The sequence below is a fragment of the Capricornis sumatraensis genome, chromosome 21, assembly GCF_032405125.1.
Source record: "Capricornis sumatraensis isolate serow.1 chromosome 21, serow.2, whole genome shotgun sequence".
In the NCBI taxonomy this organism is placed as follows: domain Eukaryota; kingdom Metazoa; phylum Chordata; class Mammalia; order Artiodactyla; family Bovidae; genus Capricornis; species Capricornis sumatraensis.
Genome location: NC_091089.1, coordinates 48949387 through 48972119, shown reverse-complemented (window position 1 = coordinate 48972119; position 22733 = coordinate 48949387). Strand labels below are relative to the sequence as shown.

The 22733-nt window shown below is 44.1% G+C and overlaps 1 protein-coding gene across 2 annotated transcripts in view; it reads left to right on the top strand.

The window, feature by feature from the left end:
• The window catches only part of LOXHD1 (lipoxygenase homology PLAT domains 1), a 196761-nt gene that overhangs the window by 65287 nt on the left and 108741 nt on the right, over positions 1 to 22733 (top strand). For both annotated transcript variants that reach the window (XM_068993866.1, XM_068993865.1), the window contains exons 9-13: positions 3237 to 3372; positions 4212 to 4372; positions 5383 to 5469; positions 5899 to 6034; positions 21079 to 21233. In XM_068993866.1, the coding sequence (XP_068849967.1) occupies positions 3237 to 3372; positions 4212 to 4372; positions 5383 to 5469; positions 5899 to 6034; positions 21079 to 21233 (675 nt within the window). The remainder of the gene's footprint in view (positions 1 to 3236; positions 3373 to 4211; positions 4373 to 5382; positions 5470 to 5898; positions 6035 to 21078; positions 21234 to 22733) is intronic.

The window sequence follows — 22733 nt, the reverse complement described above, 5'->3', positions numbered from 1 at the left end:
ATATATGAATATATAATATATAATTGTGATATATAATATGTACTTTAGATATGATATCCAACTCTTTGGGATCCCAAGGACTGTAGCCCACCAGGCTCCTGTGTCCATGAAATTCTCCAGGCAAGAATACTGGAGTGGGTCGCCATTCCCTTCTCCAGAGAATCTTCTCAACCCAGGGATTAAACCTGGGTCTCTCGCATTGCAGGCGGATTCTTTATTATCTGAGCCATCAGGGAAGCCCATGATATACATTGTATATAAACAGTCTCCCAGTGTGTGGGTTGCCTTCTCATTTTCTTTCTTTAAATTTATTTTTTAATTGAAGCCAAATTGCTTTAAAATATGTTGGTTTCTGCCATACAACAACACTGCTGCTGCTGCAAAGTCGCTTCAGTCGTGTCCGACTCTGTGCGACCCCAGAGACGGCAGCCCACCAGGCTCCCCTGTCCCTGGGATTCTCCAGGCAAGAACACTGGAGTGGGTTGCCATTTCCTTCTGCAATGCATGAAAGTGAAAAGTGAAAGTGAAGTCGCTCAGTCGTGTCCGACTCCCAGCGACCCCACGGACTGCAGCCTACCAAGCTCCTCCGTCCACGGGATTTTCCAGGCAAGAGTCCTGGAGTGGCGTGCCATTGCCTTCTCTCTAATCAGTCATAATTATATATGTGTGTGTTCAGTTGCTCAGTTGTGTTTAACTCTTTGCAACCCTATGGACTATAACTTGCCAGGTTCCTCTGTCCATGAGATTCTCCAAGCAAGAATCTTGGAAAGGGTTGCCATGCTCTCCTCCAGGGCATCTTCCCAATCCATGGATCAAACCCACATGTCCTGCACTGTAGGTGTATTCTTTACCACTGAGCCACCATATACCCCCTCTCTTTGGAGCCTCCTTCCCTTCCCCTGCTCCCACCCCTCTAGGTTAGGCTGGGCTCCCTGTATTTCACAGCAACTTCCCACTATTTTACACATGGTAGTATATACATGTTGACATTACTTTCTCAACTCAACCCACCCGCTCTTTCCCCTGATGCATCTGCAAGCCCATTCTCTACATCCGTGTCTTCATTCTTTCTCTGCAAATAGGTTCACCAGTCCCATTTTTTCCTAGATTCCATATATATGAGTTAACATACGATACTTGTTTTTCTCTTTCTGACTTACTTTACTCTGTATGAAAGGCTCAAGGTCCATCCAACTCACCACAACTGACTCAAATTCATTCCTTTTTATGGCTGAGTAACATTTCATTGTATCTATGTACCACAACTTTTTTATCCATTCATCTAGGATGAATGGATCTAGCAACATCTAGCAACATCTAGGTTGCTTCCATGCCCTGGTTTTTGTAAACAGTACTGTAGTGAACATTTGGGTACATGTGTCTTTTTTATATTATGATTTTCTCATGGTATATGCCCAGTAGTGGGGTTGCTAGGTCATATGGCAGATTTATTCCTAGATTTTTAAGGACTCTCCATACTGTTCTCCATAATTTGCCTTTTCATTTTCTTAATGTTTTTGAAGAGCAGAAGATTTTAATATTGATGAAAGGCAATTTATCAAGTTTTTCTTCTATGATTTGTGCTTTTTTGGTTCTTATTTGTCATTCCATTTGAAATTCTTTCATTACCTATTATTTATTTTGAAATGTAATTTTTAGGTTGCAAATACATTTTGCTTTTTATGTTTTTGTTATTTATTTCAATATTGTTTTAATCAGGAAACATTAATGATGCTATTTAAATTTTTTTGAGATTTACTTTACAATGCACTTCAACCTATGCACATATTTCCAAGAGCTGAATTTAAGATTTTTTTATTTTATTTATAAATTCAGTTTGCTACTTTTGTTATTTGAATCTTCTGTCTCCTTAATAGCATTTTGTCTGTTTGATTTATTAACCACTAAGACAGATGTGTTGAAATTTCCAATGTCAATGGTAGATATTTAAATTTCTTACTATAGAACTAACAATTTTTGCTGTATATGGTTTGAAGCTACATTATGAAATATAGAGTTATTTTAACCCTCTGGTGAATTGAATCTATGCCACAATCCAATCTGATACTATCTTTTTCATAAATTTAGTCCACTTGTATTTATTATAATAACTGACATGTCTGTTCTGCTTTTACCTTTCTTCCCTTTTTTTTTTAATAAATTGATTGGTTTCCTTGACAGTGATTTGGAAATTATACACTATTTCTGGTTCTTTAGTGGTTACTATTGAAATTTTACTGTGAAAAGACCTAAATTTAATCACCATTTCTGTTTCCCTCTTAGACAATTCAAGAATCTCAGAAATTTCTAATGATAATAATCCTGCATCTAGGTTGTACACTATTTTTGCCTATTTGAAATGATTTTTAAATCCACGCATTCTACGTTGATTTGTAGAGTCATTATTTGTTCAGATTTGCCAGTGTGTTTGCTTGCCAGTTCTTCTTGCGTTGAAGACCTCTTTCCTGGTGTCAGTTTTCTTCTTCCTGCTAAACTTCCTTTAGAAGTTCCTTTGGTTAAATAAGGTCTATCGGTGGTAAACTCTGTTTTAGTTCATCTGAAAATTATTTTATTTTATTTCATTTTCATTCCTGAAAGAAGTTTTGGGATACAGAACTCTAGACTGAACTCTAATTCCCTTATCCCCCAATACCATCTGGCTTCTGTTAGTCCAGTTGCCATCTATCTTTTTTTCTCTTGATGTTCCTAAGATCCCTGCCTTTGGCATTCTGATGCTTCTCTTCAAAGCATCTAGGTGTGTCTGGGTTAGATAGACTGCCGTGTTCTAAACCTATGATTTCAGAGTGTGAGTAGAGATGGACAAGGTGTAGGAGAGAAGGCTGAATAAGGATCAAGCCCTGAAGAAGGTAGTTAGTTTTGTATTAAATTATAGATATTAATTATCTTTTATGTGATTGACTTTTTCCACAAGACAAAGTAGGGTATTAATTTAGTATTCTAGTTGTTTGGTTCAGACTGAGATTTTAGGATGCACATAGCAAGTATGGTGTTCAAAAAGAGTGTGTGTATAGAGAAAAATGTTTGATATTTGCACTAGTAAATTGGAGTATGTATGATACCTTCTTGGGAAGATTTCCTAGAGGAGGTATTTCTTGATCCAAAATTCAACGAGATAGGCTATATGACCCTAAAGGTGGGGCTAAGGAGGCTGTTGAACATTGCAAGGAAGTCCCAATCAGGGGACTCGCTGCAGAACATGGCATCTTCTCCCCCAGGTGGTGATTCTGTGCCCCTTCACTGGCATCCAGCAGACCTTCCCTTGCAGCAACTGGCTGGATGAGAAGAAGGCGGATGGACTGATCGAGAGGCAGCTCTATGAGATGGTGTCTCTCAGGAAGAAGAGACTGAAAAGTAGGTGGAGGGGCCTGGAGCCAACGAAGGCCAGGGTGGCAGACCACTGGGTCCTCGTGCTTCGCAATTTTCCTCTGGAAGGGAAAGGGTCCCCCAGGGAGCTCAGTTCTCCAAGGCACAGGCCACACAGAGTTATATTCATGGCACCAAGGTTGATACTGCAGCAGCCCCAAATTGATACGCTGCTGTGATGGGCTAGTTGTTGACCTGAATGGTCGAACAGAGTGCACTCTGAATGTACTGGTCACATCTGGGTGGAGTCTACTCTTGCCCCTACTTAAAACTTACTAACAGACTCTCACCAGGAGACACAGACATAAGGAAGAGACTTCTGGACTCAGTGGGAGAAGGCAAGGGTGGGATGATTTGAGAGAATAACATTGAAACATATACATTGTCATATGTAAAATAGATGACCAGCGTGAGTTCAATACTCAAAGCAGGGCACCCAAAGCCAGTGCTCTGGAACAAGCTAGAGGGACAGGGTGAGGAAGGACATGGGAAGGGGGCTCAGATGAGGGGGACACATGTATACCCATGGCTAATTGCATGTTGAGGCATGGCAGAAGCCATCACAGTATTGTAAGGTTTTAATCTTCCAATTAAAATATTAATTAATTTTAAAGAAATGAACATCAAGGCACACACTTTCAAACAGCAAGGAATCCTTCATTCCCCAAATTTGGTACTGGCGATTATATAATGGGAGAGTGGGACACGACTGCATACAACCTGCATTTCAGTCTTGATCACCTTTGATGTGCTCATTTTCCCCACTGGAAGCATGAAAATCTTTTCACTTTTTGAAGTTTATGGTGCAACTGGACCTATCTCTGCAGAATTCCCATGGTCCCTGTGGGTCTGGACAACCGACTTGAAGAAAGCTGGTTCCAACTCTCCTATCTTCATCCAGATTTATGGGCAGAAGGGACGGACAGATGAGATCCTTCTGAATCCCAACAACAAGTGGTTCAAACCCGGCATAATTGAGAAATTTAGGGTAGGAAGGAAGTGTGATGGGGCGGGATGGAGGAAGGAGGAAGGGGTGTAAGATGCATTTGTCACGGGATTCTGGTTTTTGAAGCCAGGTTTGGATCAAGTTTGAAGACAAAAAGGTAAAACAGAGTCCCCAGGCCCCTGCAGGAGTGCCACATTTAGTCTACAGGCAATGCATTGGGGTGCAGTTTAGATCTGGCCCTTTATCTGAATCAAACAGTTCCAAACAAAGCACGAGAGAAGAAGCAAGTATGGAATGGCTTTGGGCATCCAGGAGCCTGGCGACTTGGGGAATCAGTGTAGAACAGGGACCCTGAGCATAGTTAGTGTCAAACAGCCCAACCTGGACTGAATTAGAGTAAGGAGCCAATTTAAGGAAAAGTATACATTTTAGAACATTAAAAAACAAGTTCAGCTTTAAATTTTCGATAATGTATATAAGTAGAGCAGGGCCTGTTTTGCCAACGGAAGTGCTGCTCTGACCTTTAGGTAAGAATAATTTTGTAATTTGCGGCTTTCTTTTCAGAGCACCCTGTTGGAGCTTCTATTATACCTTCAGTTCATTGCTCGTTATGTATTTGTCTTCTCAGCTAGATTTTGAGCCCCTGGGAGAGGGCATGACCACTGTATTGATCTTTCTGTCTGTTTCAGTGCCCAGCAGAGTCCTGGGGGTGTGGGCCTGTGTTAATTTGCAGGGCTGCCATATAGATTTTGTAACTGAAAGCTTATCATTTGGAAGATTTCCTTTAGTCAGGATCCTACTGTGGGTCAGTTATTTTTGTGCAGTTTCACCAGCCCAGGCTGAACCCTAGATCTACAGCTGTCTCGCCCTCGTGTGCCATTGGTTAAGGGAGCACAAGAAGATAGAGTATTTGAGGGTGGTTTGAAGTAAACCCTGCCTTGATGCTGAAAAAACAGCTCAAAGCAGGTGACCTCCTGGCAGGGGCTCAGCTATGAGGATAAATACATTTCACTTGATTCTGTCCATGCAAACCTTGTTATTTCTCACCATAGATTGAGCTCCCAGACCTTGGCAGGTTTTATAAGATTCGGGTATGGCATGATAAAAGGAGTCCTGGTTCTGGATGGCATTTAGAAAAGGTGAGATGACCATCTTGGGGGTTGGAAGGTGATTGGGAAAGGAACCAACATGGTTTCTTTCTAATGACCTTGTCTTGTTAGTTTGCCTTTATCTGTTGGGAGTGTGGATGGGGAAGGGTTACAGTGAGACCTAAAATTGGACACATGACGCATGGAATTCCTGATGAGGACAGGACTTCCAAAGTAGGCTAAAAAGATGCTTAGGTTTCAAGAGACTTGCCTTGTGTCCCAGTCACCTGGCTGCCAGGCAACTGTGGGTCTCTGGGGGACCAGAGGGATACATATTAATCTGGCACTCCATCTTCCACAAGAGTCCTCTCTGGGGGGATGGCCTCGTCCTCCTTGAGATGAACTAGCAGAACAGGAACCTCAAGGCATGGATAAATATCTCTAGTACACCCACTTGCTCATCCCAGGACTTCATTCCAGATGACCCTAATGAACACTCTGACCAAGGACACGTATAACTTCAACTGCAATCGCTGGCTGGATGCCAATGAGGATGACAATGAGATCGTTAGGGAAATGACTGCTGAAGGCCCAACAGTACGGAGGATAATGGGCAGTAAGTACTGACGGGCTCTGATCCTGGGGGAGGTAGTGGAATGAGGGGTGTGTGTGCCAATAGGAGTCTGACTCATGAGCTGTAGTCTTGTCCGCTGTGCAGAATCAGACTCCCTCTGAATAAGGAATGAGTTTATAAGATCCTATACTCAAGATAGGCTTGTAGGAACCATCTCCAAGGCACGATGCTAAAGCTCTATGATGATGGGTATGGGTGAGAAGGGGGAGATTTCTGGGTCTTCAGGTTGGCTGTGAGACAACGAGAAGAATCCACACTGAACAATATTTCTCCAGACACTCCCTGAAATTAAAGGAAGCATCCTCTTCAAATTATTCATGAGATGCTCTTCAAAAAAGGAAGGCTGGATCTGGGTTCTTACAGCCATACTCAACTGCTCCCTTGTGAATCCTCTATTTCTATTTGAGGCTAGTAGGAGAGAGCTGAGCTTTTAATCTGAAGTCATCCACAGTCAAAGAGGTAAGCGAGACCATTTTGCCTCTAGGTTGTACCACCAGAGTGCTGGCAAACACATGGCATATATCCTATCCTTTTCCCTTGGCAGAGATTACTGGGCAATCACATCATTCTTTCCCATTGAGTCTGAAGTGAGCTTTATGGCCCTCAATATGGCACTGCAAGCAAATATTAGCAATTGATCAGAATTAGCACTTAAGATAATTAAGTGCAAAATTAATTTGAAAAATTGAAGAAAGTTAAGACTATATAGAAAACAACATCACCCATCATTCCTGAAGTCCTTCTAAGTATTTGGATAATGTCACTTCTCAGGCATTTGCACATCCAGTAGAAGCTCTGTCTCTCTCTATATACATATGTAAAGAGGGATCACCCTGTTTGTTCAATTAGGCAATGCTTGCAATTAGTACTATTTTATGATTCTTCTTCAATTTTAATTAAAATATATGACTATGGAATATTTGTGTTCAAAGGTCCTTAGAATAGCTTGGTGCAGATAAGGAAACCGAGGAAGTTCTCACCCTGATTATACAGTTAGAGACAGAGTGGGACCTAGAACAAGATCTCTGACCTTGTCAGTGACCATACTCGGCCTTTTCACATTCAGTAGTATTTTCTTGGCAGCAAGGCAATCATCTCCCTGAAAATATGATAAATAACGTGATCCCTGCTCCGCCTCCAATTAGGACTTTATATAAAATGTAGCCCAAGGCTACCTACTGTTACCTGGTCTGCCCTCTTTATGTGCCAGAATTGAGCCTGTAGATATGAACAGTTGAGGAGAGGGGCTTGAGATCTGTTTTCTAAATCCATCTAAGCAGTCCTCATAAGATTAGCTCCTCACTCCCTATTTCTGAAGTTACCTGGTGCTGTCATTCCTGAGACTTTTTGCAAGGTTGCTTCGTGAATTTCACAACTGACTGCTCTAATCAACTCTCTCCGTCTGTTAAGTCATGGGACCTCAAACTTCAGCATTATCACCTAGAGGGCTTCTTGAAACACAGACTGCTGTGCCCCACCCATGGGTTTTCTAATTCAGTGGGTCTGGGGTGGGGAGCTCAGGAATTTGTTTATCCAACAAATTGCTAGGGGTCCCGGTGAGGACCTACTGTGCTCAGGCATTAGTAACTTTTCTAGCTGTGCCCCAGCTTCTGAAATTTGGTTGGTGCTGTCCATATTTATCCCTCTTCCCAGGCTTTATTGGTGACAATTTTATGTTTGGTTAAATCTTTAAAATACCAGTATGCTGTCATTCTAGTGAGATTTTTTTTTTCAGAGAGAAAGCTGCCACTTTTACTTAAATGCCCAGGCTGTTCTTTTACCTCCGTCTCTTCTTTACCTTGACTAAAGCATGACTCCCCTTCTCCCAAAACCCAGTTTTCTGTCCTCACAGCTGTGGGGCTAGCAAGAGGAGGCATTCTCCTGACTCTCTCTGCACTTTCAGCCTCAAAGCTCACACCACCCATAGAGGGGCCTCTGTCCCAGCTCATGTGCATCTCGTTTGCACTGTGTCCGCTGGTCATTCTCTAAATCCCCCACTTCTACCATTCATTGTTCTAGAATAGCGAATTAGTCTGCTTGGGCTGCTGTAACAAAATACCATCGACTGGGGTTTTAAAACAGTGGAAATTTATTCACTCATAGCTCTGGAAGCTGAAGTTCAAGATCAAGGTGTTGGCAGGTTGGCTTTCTCCTGAGACCTCTCTCCTTGCCTTGTAAATGACCATCTTCTCAAATGATTTTCTCTGTTTGTGCTCCTATCTGTGTCCTCCTGCTGCTGCTGCTGCTAAGTTGCTTCAGTCGTGTCCGACTCTGTGCGACCCCAGAGACGGCAGCCCACCAGGCTCCCCCGTCCCCGGGATTCTCCAGGCAAGAACACTGGAGTGGGTTGCCATTTCCTTCTCCAATGCAAGAAAGTGGAAAGTGAAAGGGAAGTCGCTCAGTCGTGTCTGACTCTTAGCGACCCCATGGACTGCAGCCCACCAGGCTCCTCCGCCCATGGGATTTGCCAGGCAAGAGTACTGGAGTGGGGTGCCATCTGTGTCCTAGTCTCTTCTTAAAAGGACACCCATCATACTCGATGAAGGTCCACACATACAGCCTCATTTTATCGTGTTTACCTCTTTAAATGTCCAACCGCCAAAAACAATCACTTTCTGAGGCCCTGGGGGTTGTGACTTTGTTTTGTTGATCCTGTTCGTGGTGCCAGTTGTCTCACTGTATCTCACTGTGCACACTGTTCGCTGAACCCAGGGTAGGCAAGGCTCGACCTAAGAGACTGAAAGAAGACTCGAGGAGCCATAGGAACTGGAGACATGTTTATTCTCTCCTGGCTGGCACGGCAGCTGCAGCAACAGATAAGACATAACCCAAGATAAGCACACCCAACCCTTCAGGGCCTTTCCGGGTGAAGCTCATATAGGCCTGCCGCACAAAGTGGCCTGTGACCAAGTTGAGTACCTCACAATGCGCATGTGCTGCTAAAAGTGGTCTCGGCTGTTACATAACCGTGCAAAGTCATTGTTTACAGAACATGGGGCCAGAGGGCTTGAAAGCCTGGCGGAGGGAAGGGGGGAAATGAGAGAGCCTGACTGGCGCCATCTTGTTAATTTCCCCGCAGACTTCAACATATGGATATGCTGCTGCTGCTAAGTCGCTTCAGTTGTGCCCGACTCTTAGCGACCCCATGGACTGCAGCCTACCAGGCTCCTCCATCCATGGGATTTTCCAGGCAAGAGTACTGGAGTGGATATGGATATGAGGGTGACACAATTCAGCCTGCATCAGAGAGTATCTCTCAAAGTGTGGTCAAGAGCTCCTTTATATCAAAGTTGCCCAGAGTGTTTGTTAAAACAAAGATGCCTGGGCCCAATCTCAGATAATACTAACTAGACTCTCTGAGGGTTCTGCCTGGTAATCTGTATTTTTATCAAGCACACCAAGTAATTTTTGCACATATCAAAACTTGAGAGACTTTTTTCCACTCATCAATGTCCAAGTGGAAAATCTGCTCATCTGCATGCTAGTCCTCGTCCGCTTTGGTGCCCTCACCTCCCTCCCAGGCAGCCAGCCACTGCTCAGGACCTCACTCGGGCTCATCCCACAGAGCTGCCCCTCTGAGCTCTGACTCAGTCTCCACCTCCAGCTCGGGCTCCTGCGCTCCTAGGCTTCTCATGCCCTTGATGACATGTATACCACCCTTGACCTTGAACTCCATCCAGCTCCTTCTTTACGTTTCTCCTGCTCTGTCAAGGACTTGTGGGTGTGTGGAGGATGTGTTTTAGGCACAGGCCTTTAAGAAATCATCCAGTGGGGAGAAGATGCGATCTTGAAATTGGGCAAGGACCAAGTCAGCTACAGAGGAGAACATAAATTCAAGAAATACTTCGCAGGTGGGACCGGAGGGATTTGAATGAATGCTGTGGACACAGTGGGGAGATGAGCTTCCTGCTGAAGAGGCTGGGATTTGGAAGTAGGGATCTGAAAGATTAGAAGAGATCCCGGTGGGAGGGGTGGGGAGGAGGAGCGTTTCCATAGGTTACATACAATAACACGCTTGTTTGTTTTTGCCTTCTGTGATACTATTACAAGAAAATGGCAATTAAAAAAATTCTGTAACGACTAGTATTGGATTGAAGTGAGCTAAGTCGAGACCTGGCACCCTTTACTGGAGTGCTTGCACCTCTAGCAACATAATACAAGGAAGCTACAAGGGACTAAAAATAACTGCACACATACAGCAGTTGGGGCAATTACGAACCACAGATAGAAAAAGGCCGCAAACCAACTGCCATTTCTGAGTCACAGGGAGCAAAAGCAGGATACTGGGCATGACCCCTGCACACAGCACCACCAAGGGGGTGGGCAGACCACCCAAGCCACTCCTCCAATCAGAGCCTCCAATCTGCCACTACTCTCATCCCATTTAAGGAACCAGCTTGCCCTCCTCGGAGAGTGAGCAAGGGCACTCGCAAAGCCTTGCCTGAATTTCTTTTCTGGCCTCTTACCAATTTCTATTGATTAAAGAGTCCCAGGACCTGGGTTCGTAACAGAAGAGCTGTTTGTTCTGGCTATAAAGGCATTTTAATGTCTTCTGGGGTCCCTGGGCAGTACTTTGGAGCCCATACCAACTTGAATTCCTTTCCCTCAACTGTTCTTTTTGGCCCACATAAATTTCTCTTGTTCTTGGAACATGCCCGTGTCCTCACTCACCTCTATAGGAATTCAGATCTCCTTTTCTGGTCTGGATGCTTCCTTGTAACAATAAATAGAGGTGGTGGCAATGTCTCACTTCCCCAGTTGGTATCCTGGTCTAGTGAATAATATGCAGGGCTTCCTGGAAATCCCTTGGGGAGAGCTTTGGGCTCATGTAAGATGAGTAAATATCAATTTAAAACCAATTCTCTAGGTTTGAAACTGTGTACTCCTAGTTTACTTAAAAAACAAGGGCCAGTCAAACAAGCAATTAACACCACGTCTGAGAGCCAGGATGCCACCGGGGGTGATCGCACTGATTAATGCAGACCAGGAAACACGGACAAAACACTCACCAGCCCACAATTTATTTCCACCTTGCCTTTCCCTCAGGAGCTATATGAGAGAGCAAAACTGATGAAATTAGCATTCTCCAGTGTGTGCCCAGCAGAAGTGATTTCATACCACTGATGAGCGGGCAAGAGACCACTGGACTCAAGTGCTGAAAATTGTAGCTTCTTGCTAATCAGGCTGAGCTGTAATTTTAAAATTAAAGTACAAGAGGCTCCAGTACTTACTGTCTGTTTGAAGTCTTTCACTGCTGATAACTAACAGTTAAATTCATCTTTAATTGCCCACAGGCTTCTCGCCAGGAAGGACCTTGAAACCTTAGTGGCAGGTGGGCTGGGAGGGCCCCCTCCCCTAGAGAGGATTGGGACCCCTGACAACGTCCAGGCAAACAGACCTTTGAACTCCTGAATAAAGGGGACTGGAATTCCCAGGCACAGGGATTTCTGAATTCCCTTATCAGCTTGCTTCTGGGAAGGGCCTAATAGTTACAACTGGAAAAGGCAGAATGACCTTCATCAAAATTCAGAATGAAGTGAGACAGGCACGCCCCCTTCTCTTTTGTGCTTCCACGTTTCATTACTCAAAGCAGTTACCGCTATTTGCTCCGATTACTGTTAACAATGCCTATCGTTGGGAGCTTAACACAAAAATATCAGTTTCGTTTATACTAAGGCTGAAAGTTTAAAACACATAGCTTCTGTATTTTAGCAGAGTTGATTGGAGAGAGAGCAATGGTTGAATGCCAGGTGCTGTCCCCGCAAAGAGGCAGTGTTGGAGGCAAGACCTTTCCCCCTTGCTGGCTTCAGCCCCAGTCAGGCAGGTCTTCGGATAAGCTGCTGTCCTTGACCTTTTCTTCTAACAAGTGCTTTTGCTCAGACACTGTATCTTCAGGCTCTTATATTTAAAGGTCAAATTTAATTTTCAGATGTCTTCATATCACCAAATAAAATGGGTATATGACGGAAAAAAAAATGTGTGCATTGAAATCAACTTACTGGTACATCATTTCTGAGGTACTTTATCTTCATTTCAGATGGACCGCGGATGAGTAGTGTTCATTTTTAAAAACAGCTATACTGAGGTATGATACATGTTCCTACAAAGCATCTATTTAAAGTATTCAGAGGCTTTTAGTATATTGATATAATTATTCTTCATGACCACTATCAACTTTCAGAACATTTTCATTGCCCCCGAAAGAAACCACATGCCCAATGGAAGTCACACCTATTCCCCACCTCACTGCTTAGCTCTGTACTTACCCATCTGTTTAAACCAATCATCTATTTTTTGTTCCTAGGTTTTCCTGTTCTGGACGTTTCATATAAGTGAAATCATTTAATGTAAGACTTTTTATGTCTGTTTCTTTTACTTTGTTATTTAGTCGTGTCCAACTCTTTGAGACCCCAGTGGACTGCAGCACTCCACACTTCTTTCTCCTTCACTGTCCCCTGGAGTTTGCTCAGATTCATGTCCATTGAGTCAGCGATGCTATCTAACCATCTCATCCTCTGATGCCCTCTTCTCCTTTTACCTTCAATCTTTACCAGCATCACAGTCTTTTGCAATGATTTGTCTCTTCACATCAGGTGGCCAAAGTATTGGAGCTTCAGCTTCAGCATCAGTCCTTCCAATGAATATTCAGGCTTGATTTCTTTAGGATTGACCGGTTTGATCCCCTTGCAGTCCAAGGGATTCTTAAGATTCTTCTCCAGCACCACAACGCAAAAGCATCAGATGTTCGGTGCTCCGTCTTCTTTCACTTAGCATAATGTTTTTTAATATCCATTCACCTTGTAGCATGTATCAGCATTTCGTTTACTTTAATTACTGAATAGTAGTTCATTGTGTAGAGAGACTGCATTCAATTGTTGATGGACATTTGGGTTGTTTCCACGTTTTGGCTATTATGAATAATGTGACTATGAGCATTTATGTGCAAGCTTTTGTGTGGACATATGTTTTCAGTCCTCTTGGATATATATCCATGAGTCAAACTGCTGCTATGTGGCAATTCTGTTTTGAGTTTTGAGAAACTATCCTACTGTTTTTCAAAACAGCTGCACGTTTTGCATTTCCATCAGCAATGTATGAGAGTTTTAATCTCTCTACATCCTTGCCAACACTTGTTTTTCTTTAATATTCTTTTTGTTGTGGCTCTTTTGGGTCCCTTGAAATTCTATATGCATTTTAGAAATGACTTGTCAATTTCTACAAAGAAGTCAACTAAGACTGATAGAGATTCATTTTTATCTGTAGGTCAGTTTGAGAAATATTGCCTTGACAATGCAATTGGAGCTTAATGATGACACCCCAATGGACTGCAGCGATGTTAAGACTTAACGATGTTAAGTCTTCCAATTCGAGAACACAGGATGCTTTTCCACTTATTTAAATCATCTTTAATTTCTTTCAACAGTTTTTTAGTTTTCAGAGTATAAGTTTTACACATGTCTTTCTTTTTTATTGAGGCATAATTGACTCACAAAGTTATATTTAGTTTCAGGTATACAACATAATTATTCAATATTTGTATATATTGCGAAGTGATCACCACAGTAAGTCTAGTTAACATCCATCACCGTATGTTGCTACATAATTTTTTTCTTGTGATGAGAACTTTTAAGATATATTGTCTTCTTGTTGTTTAGTTGCTAAGTCGTGTCTGACTCTTTGTGGCGGCATGGTCTGCAGCACACCAGGCTTCCCTGTCCTCCACCATCTCCCAGAGTTTGCTCAAGTTCATGTCCATTGAGTCAGTGATGCTGTCTGACCACCTCATCCTCTGATGCCCTCTTTTCCTTTTGCCTTCTACTCTCTTCACAATGTTCAAACATGCAGTACAGTATTATTAATGTTAGTTGCTATACTGTACATCTCTGTGACTTATTAATTGGTTTTCACTTGTTTTCTTAAATTATCTGTTAAGGGACTTCCTCGGTGGCCCAGTGGCTAAGACTCCACGCTCCCAATGCAGGGGCCCTGGGTTTGATCCCTTGTCAGGGAATTAGATCCCACATGCCACAACTAAGACCCAGCACAGTCAAATAAATATTTAAAAAAATTATCTGTTAAGTATTTAATCTTTTGGGGCTTCCCTGGTGGTTCAGCTGGTAAAGAATCCACCGGCAATGCAGGAAACCTGGGTTCAGTCCCTGGGTTGGGAAGGTACCCTGGAGAAGAGAACAGCTACCCACTCCAATATTCTGACCTGGAGAATTCCATGGACTGTAGAGTCCATGGGATCGGGAAGAGTCGGACATGACTGAGCAACTGTCACTTTCATTTATTCTTTTTAATGCTATTTTGAATGGAAGTGTTTTATTAGTTTTATTTTCAGATTATTCATTGCAAGGTAATAGAAATACAGTTGATTTTGCTATCTTGATCTCATATGCCATGGCTTTGCTGAACTTATTTATTGGTTCTGATCATTTTTAGTAGATTCCTTGTGATTTTCATTATACAAGGTCATGTTGTCCATGAATAGAGATAGCTTTACTTCTTCCCAACCTGGATACCTGTTCAAAAAGACACATGTACCCCAGTGTTCATTGCAGCACTATTTACAATAGTTAGGACATGAAAGCAACCTACATGTCCATAGACAGATGAATGGATAAAGAAGATACGGTTCATATATACTACAGAATATTATTCAGCCATAAAAAGGGACAAAATTGGGTCACTTGTAGTGATGTGCATGAACCTAGAGTCTGTCATACAGAGTGTCTGTCTCTTCCTGAGCCATCCTTTTGCTTTCAACCTATCTGTGTCTTTGTATCTAAAGTGTGTTTCTTCCACATATCAGATAGTAAGATCCATTATTCATTCTGTCAATCTCTGTGTAATAAGGAGCATGAATTAATTTTGATGTTTGACTTCTGACAGCTTTCCAGCTACACCAATCTTTCTCATTTTCTGCCTGATATCTGGGCAATTTGGTGAGAAAGCCTGGATGTTCCCTTCCTTCACACTGGTGGAAAGTTCAAGCCATACAAGGACCCATATGAAGAAATTCCCACCCCGTAACCACCATACCCCAGAGAAGGCAATGGCACCCCACTCCAGTACTCTTGCCTGGAAAATCCCATGGACGGAGGAGCCTGGTAGGCTGCAGTCCATGGGGTCACGAAGAGTCAGACACGACTGAGCGACTTCAGTTTCACTTTTCACTTTCACGCATTGGAGAAGGAAATGACAACCCACTCCAGGGTTCTTGTCTGGAGAATCCCAGGGACAGTGGAGCCTGGTGGGCTGCCGTCTCTGGGGTCGCACACAGTCGGACATGGCTGAAGTGACTTAGCAGCAGCAGCAGCAGCCACCATACCCCAAGCCAGTCATCCCTCCCTGCTATCTCAAGCCATTTTTGGACCTGCTTGAGGTTTATCATGCTCTTCCAGAACTCCTCATTATATGAAAAATCATCTTATGTTCACTCTTGGTACATATCTAGCATCATTAACCTTGATTTCTGATCAAATGTGGAGTAGGGGGATCCATCCTATCTCTGTCGGATTATCATCACGTTTTGCCTTTGGATTAAAATATTTAGTCCATTTACACTTAAGGTAATTACTAATAAGGCAGGATTTAAGTTTGCCATTTTGCTATTTGCCTTTTATATGTCATAAGTTTTTTTGTTGTCCCTTTCTTATTCTTTCTTTTATATTAGTTTCTAAAATAGAATTTTAGTTCCCTGGTTTCTTTTTATTTATATAAATTATTTTCTTATTGGAAAGAATTACACTTGGGGAATTATACCAGGGAATTACAATTAACAGCTTGCAACATTCTAGTTAGGATTAATACCAACTTATTTTCAATAATATACAAAACTCTGCTCTGGCGTAGGTTTGTTTGTTTCTCCTCCTTTATGCTATATTGCCATACAAATTACATTTTCATACATTATAAACCCACCAATGCAATTTTATATATATATTGCTTTATGCAGTTGTCTTTTATATAAAATATGAGAAGAAAAGGGTACAAACAAAAATTAGAATATACTGTCTATAAATATACCTCTATCATTGCTTTTCCTCATTCCCTTTATGTCTGAGTGTGTTCAAGTTACTGTCTAGCGTCAAATATGAAGGACTCCCGTTAATGTTTCTTTTAGAGCAGGTTTGCTAATGATGAATTCTTTTAGTTTTTGTTTATCTGGGAATGCCTTAATAGCCCCTTCATCAAAAAAAAAAAAAAATAGGCTTTTTAGAGCAGTCTTAGATTCAGAGCACAGTCCCTCTGCTTCACTGGCTGCCGCTTCTCATCTGAGTTTCTAGCTTCCGGGCTTGACCTCTAAAGTGGGCATCCCTCCACAGGCCTCCTCTACAGTCTGCATCCTCTCCACAGAGGGCCTCACCCGGCACTGTGGCTTTCAGTGGGATCTACATGTCTATGATGACGAAAGTCATGTCAACAGTCCTGACCCTCCACACATATTCAACTGCCATCTTGACCTCTCTTTATAATCGTCAAATGCAGCAGTCCCCATCCATTTTGGGAGCAGGGACTGGTTTCAAGGAAGACAATTTTTCCTTGGACTGGGGAGGGGATGGTTTGGGGATTATTTAAGCGCAGTATATTTACTGTGCACTTTATTTCTACTGTTATTGCATTGTGATATATAACGAGATAATTATACAACTCACTACAGTGCAGGATTGGTGGGCCTTAAACTTGTTTTTCTGCAGCTAGGCGGTCCCATTTGGGGGCAACGGGAGAAAGCGACACCCAAAGTGTGCTGCCGATGTCCAGTCTACTCTGTAATTCCATTTTGATTGCTGTCACTGCAGAAAACCCTGCTTCACAAAGATAGGATGTTGGAAATGAAAGCAGGCTTTTCAGTGCTTTTTTTTTTGCCAATCTCATAATATTCCACCTTGGCTTTAATCCAGAAAGTATGGAGATTTGAAGTTGTCCCAACACACTTTTAAGGCCACCATCATCTGTGATCCTCTTCTGGCATAGACAAAGTCAACTCACCTGGCTTATTCACAGATGGTTCACAGATCAGTTCCTTCCCAGTTTGTGAGTCTTTTGTGGTTGGAAAGTAATGCTCCAAGTCTTTTGAAAGCTGAAATAGGTGATTGTGCACAAGCTGGGAGAAAGAGGGTGCTGGCTCAGTCTCTTTCAAAATCTCTGCTAATGTTTGAAACATGTCAAAAATCCCAATGTTCACTCATCAGCCGCATAATTCCAGTTTGGCTTTGAATGCAGCCACTTTATCTGCTGACTTGGAAACAGTGCCATTTTCCCCTGTGACAGACTGCGTTTGTTGAGCAGGTTGCATATGTCACGCAGTAAGCAAGTTTTGCAACCAATTCTGTGTCACTAAAATATGCTGCCTGATAGTGACTGTTTTCCTGGAAGAAATCTCTGCAGTGGCCCTTGTAACTAAAGCACTCTGGTCAGTGATCTTCCTTTAGAAAGCCATCTCATTTCTGTGTATAAGAGAAGGCATGTGAGCTCTGTGTCCATCTCCTCACAGAGCTCTGTAATCAGACATGAGTTAAGGTCACGTGCTTTAATGGGGCTGATCATTTTAATCACAACCTGCCAAACATTGTTAAGTTCAGGTGACATTTTTCAGCTAACCGGCATTTCTCTATGGATGACACAGTGTGTAGGTTTACAGTCAGAAGCAACCTCTTTTACCCGAGTAGTGAAACCAGAAAGTTGTCTAGTTATGGCAGCTGCTCCGCCCATGCATATACTCAGACAGAATGACCAGTTCAGTTTTCCTGATATGTAGGCATTCAAAGACTTGAGCTCTGGTGTTGGTTGGCTACAAAAGTGCACGTGACATACCCTCACACACATCCTCCTGAAAAACATATCGCACAAAAACAAGCCTTGCTGCCTTGTTGTCATCATCGGTAGACTCATCAACCTGGATTCCATATCAAGGTGACTCTCTAATCCCAACAGTTGCATCTCAGTGTCCCCTGCTATTTCAGGGGACATCATGCATTCATCCATTCATCTAGTTAAGGTGCTGGGCAAAAGAGGAACACGTGCCACCCTTTGAGCTGCAGTCTCTCCTTAAGGCTCACAACAATATCCTTAGTAACAGGCAGGATCAGCTCTTCACCAGTATCAAAGGGCTTCTAGCTCTAGCAATGCAGTTAGGCACTAAGAATGATGCTCTCAGTGCAGACACGTTTGATAAAGTGGTGCCCTTCAATAATTGCATCTGTTCTTCGTGTTCACATTTTTTTTCTTCTGAAAAACTCCAAGGGCTTATCTTTTAATGCAGGGTGCTTGGTATCCATGAGGTGAAGAAGTTTAGAAGGTTTCCTGGTTTTGTTGGCTAGCTGGTCGCCACATATTTTACCAAACGGGCTTGGAGAATATGAATCACCTGTTGAAATGAATGTGTAATTTAAGTAGGACTCTTGGTATTTTCTTTGAAGTGCAGCCTACTTTTTGTGAAATGAAGTGAAAGTCGCTTGGTTGTGTCCGACTCTTTGCAACCCCATGGACTATAGCCCGCCAGGCTCCTTTGTCCTTGGGGATTCTCCAGCAAGAACACTGGAGTGGGTAACTGTTTCTTCCTCCAGGGGATCTTTCCAACCCAGAGATCGAACCCAGGTCTCCTGCATTGCAGACAGATTCTCTAACAGTTGAGCCACCAAGCAGCCTCAGAGTCTTCTGTCTCATCATTGGGTCTTCACCCATTTCCAGAGAAACTCCCCAGCGATGTTTATTTTTCACTCATTTTGGCTAGGGTTAGCTTGTGGGCTTGCTGAAACTGTGACTGAGAAAAGTGTGCAGAGTGAGAAAGAGGCATGGATGGAAGTGGTAAATAAAATAACGGGTGGGCCATGCATGGACTAAACTAAGTGTTGGATTCTGACTTAAAGCCTGCCACCAGATGCGGCTTGTTACTTCCCACTCACTGATAGGGTTTAGATATGAGTCTGCAAGCAATTGATTTATTACGGTCTCTGTTCAGTCAACCTCTCTGCTAATGCTAATCTGATTTGCAGCCTCTCCCAAGCACTAGGTTCACTGCCTCAGTTCCACCTCAGATCATCAGGCATTAGATCTTCATAAGGAGTGCACAACTTAGATCCCTCGCATGCTCAGTTCACAGTAGGTTTTGCACTCCTACGAGAATCTAATGCCACCTCTTATCTAACAGGAGACAGAATTCAGGTGGCAATGCAAAGCAAGGGTGAGTGGCTGTAAATACAGATGAAGTTTCGCTTGCTCACCTACCACTTACCTCCTGCTGTGTGGGCCAGTTCCTAATAGGCTACAGACAGGTACTGGTCTTTGGCCTGGGGGTTGAGGACCCCTGATCTAATAGGCATCTTAGATTTATAACGAACAAACAGATCTATTGAATTTTACCTCCAAACTTATCCTTCTTCCCAGACGTCCCTACTTCTTGGCAATGCTATTCACCTAGTTGCCCAAGCCAAAAACCCAGGCATCATCCTTGGTTCCTCTCTTTCCCTTAATTACCTATCTAATCTATCACTGATCTGTTCTTTCTACCTCAAAAATGTATCCCTAATCTACTGACTTCTCTCCATCTCCACTGCACTCCCAGTCCTAGGTACCCTCTCTCTTTTCTAGACTACTGTAATTATTCCACTGACTGTCCTCTCTGATTCTCTCCTTCATCCCCTACAATTGGCTCTCTGCATAGCAACCAGATGCTCTTTAAAACATAGATCAGGCCAAGTTACTTCCTTGCTTAAACCCTATACTGGCTTCCTGTACTACTAAAAACAATAAGCAAAGGAAGCCACATGTCTTACCTTGACCTGTCACACATCACGGGCCCCTTTCTGGCCCCTGTTCACTTCTGGACCTCACATCATCCCCTGCTGCTTCCTCCACGCCAGCCACACTGGCCTTGTTCTCTCTGCTCCTGGAGTATAGCTGCTCATCCCCACTTCATAGTCTCCGTACCCACACCGGGGCTTCACAGTTAGCAGCACCCTCTTCTTTCACAGCACCTGTGTCTGGCTCCATCACTAATATCTTAGTCCAAGCCTTGCCTCCTCACAGCAAGCTTTTCTGCATCTCTAAATCATTTTCACCCCCTCACCGCCCTCCTCTTCACTTCTAGCACACTCTGTGGCATCACTTCAAGGTATCATCTTTGTTACAGATATAACTCGGAGATTTCCCTGTTCTTATTTTATGATTTTACTGTCCATCTCTCTGCTCCAGTGTTCCATTCTCAAGTCCAATGCAAGTGCCACAGAGCAAGAGTTTGTCTGTCGTGCTCATTACACCTGTCATAATGCCTTCCACCTACTAGGCTTAGGTAAACAGATAGGGGGCAAATGAATTAATGAATTTCACTTTGAAGCTTATTTTAAGTGGAAGCAAGGCTGTGATGTGCAGGATGTGGGCTGCCCCCAACAGTATATCTTCAATGTGGGAAGACTCTTCTGACCTTTCCGGAGCGGCTGCACTTTGTGGCTTTCTCTCTGCTTCTCTTCCTGGCGTGTCCTTAGCACTGGGGAGTTCTGAAGAGAAGAGAAGGCTCAGTTCTTGTTCAAAAGAAAAGCTATCTTACTTCTCTTAGGAAGACAGGGCACATATGAATTGGAGAACAACCTAAGGCAAAATAAAGTCTACTGGGCTGGAATGGAATCAAGTGCCAAAATGTTTGAATTAGACCTGTGGTCCCCAAACACTGCCAGCTTCACCAGAGACCCTGGGGGAGCTTGTGAACAGTGCAGTTTTAGGCATCCAGCTCAAGAACTAAGATTTGGAAAGTCTGAGGCAGGGCCCAGGAATCGGAATTCTTATAAACATTTCCCATGGAGTTGTGATGATTAGCCAGGAGCAGGAGCCTCTGAACTGTCTGGGACAGAGATTCGCAGCTGAGCTGGCCCTTCATTGTCCTGAGGCAGCCGAGGGAAGGAGCAAGGTCAGCCCTGGATGAGAGCTGGATGGAGGAGGGGAAGCAGTGATTGAAAGTGGGGAGCAGCAGGCCAGCGCTGGGAGCAGGGGGCTGGCAGTCAGCGGTCTCCCCCTCTACCTGCCAGTGGCCCGGTACCGCGTGACTGTGTGCACTGGGGAACTCGAAGGTGCCGGAACGGATGCCAACGTCTACCTCTGCCTGTACGGTGACGTGGGGGACACAGGGGAGCGGCTGCTCTACAACTGCAGGAATAACACCGACCTGTTTGAGAAGGGCAATGTAAGTTGCAGCGGCGCCACGCCCCACCGGCCCCACCCACTCTTCCTTGGTCTTCCCTGCTCCAGGTAGAGCTGCCCACTGGTGTGGGCCTCAGCCATCGGAGGGGCTGGCTCTGGGGGAGGGAACAGGGAACTGCATGCCTGACACCCACCAGGCTCCTAGGACTGGGAGCTGGAGAGCTACCCTAAAGGGATCGCAATCCTCTTCCCACTCCTGAGCTTTGAGAAGAGGGCAGAGCAGGAGGACTTCAGAACAGGCAGGTAGGGAAGGAAGCTGGGCACCTTACGGTGACCTGGAGACCCCAGGCTTGCAGGAAGCTGGGGCATCTGAGGGCCTGCTTGAGAACACTGCCTTCTCCACTAGGCATGACCACTGGAGGCACCTTGTTCATTTCCTTTTTAAGAGAAAAACCAAGAAAGATACTAAATGTGGAAGGGGGAGAACTAGGCTCTCCTGTCAGCCACATGACCATGCGCTGGGCGTTTCGTTTGGTTTCCCCAGCCATCATCTGGGTTTACTGGGGAGGCTGTGTGAAACAGCAGGGAAAGAGTCAGGCAGACTGGGGCCAGTCACTCCATCCCCTGAGCCTCTAAACTGGGTAAAGGGTGCCTACCTGTGGCTGGCTGTTGTGAGGATGTCAGATGTACTACTCTGGCAGATCTGGCCCACAGCACAGTGTGTGTGTGCGCTAAGTCGTGTCCGACTCGTTGCAACCCTACAGACTGTAGCCTGCCAGGCTCCTCTGTCCATGGGATTCTCCAGGCAAGAATACTGGAGTGGGTTGCCATGCCCTCTCCTGTAAAGAGCTGTGTGGCTGCGAAACTGTGAGGCCAAGGTTGGTCATCAGATGAAGACTTGATAAGCCTTGGTCCTCTCCTTCCTCTGCCATCCCTTCCTTGGTGAGGGCAGGGCAAGCCCGGGAATGTGAGTGGAGGTCTCCTTGCATCCTTTCTCATTCTTTTCTTGCTACATCTTCTGACTCCTGCCATGAATCCCACCCTCGAGTTCCTGTCCCCAGGGTATGCTCCTATAGACTTGGTGACTTTGTAGCCCCTGCTGTGTTGGTGAGAAAAAACTGAAATTAGCAAGACCACTGGTTCCCCCCCAATCATTCCCTTTCTCAAAAGGGCCCATTGTCTTTCTGCAGCAAAGAGCTAGAGGAGATTAGCCAAGGAATGAATTCACAAGGAATGGTTAGTCACTGATGACAGCTTGATGTGTTAATCCTCCTGGGGGATTTGCCTTTTAAAAGGAGATCACAGGGAATGGCCATTGTTTAGCCAAGAAATGCAGGTCTCAGTTGTTGAGAACTTGACATCAAATGATGTTCCAGTGGGAGAAACTGGGGTGGAGTGCCATCTGTTCTTTATTGGTAGCTCCTGGCCCACCTGGGAAAGACCAGTAGCCCAACCCATCAGCTATGGCTTGTAGGGTTTCTGGGCCTGGCTCTTCCCTTGGTGTTTGGGTCCCAGGGGAGCCACCGTCCATCTGGCCCTGCTG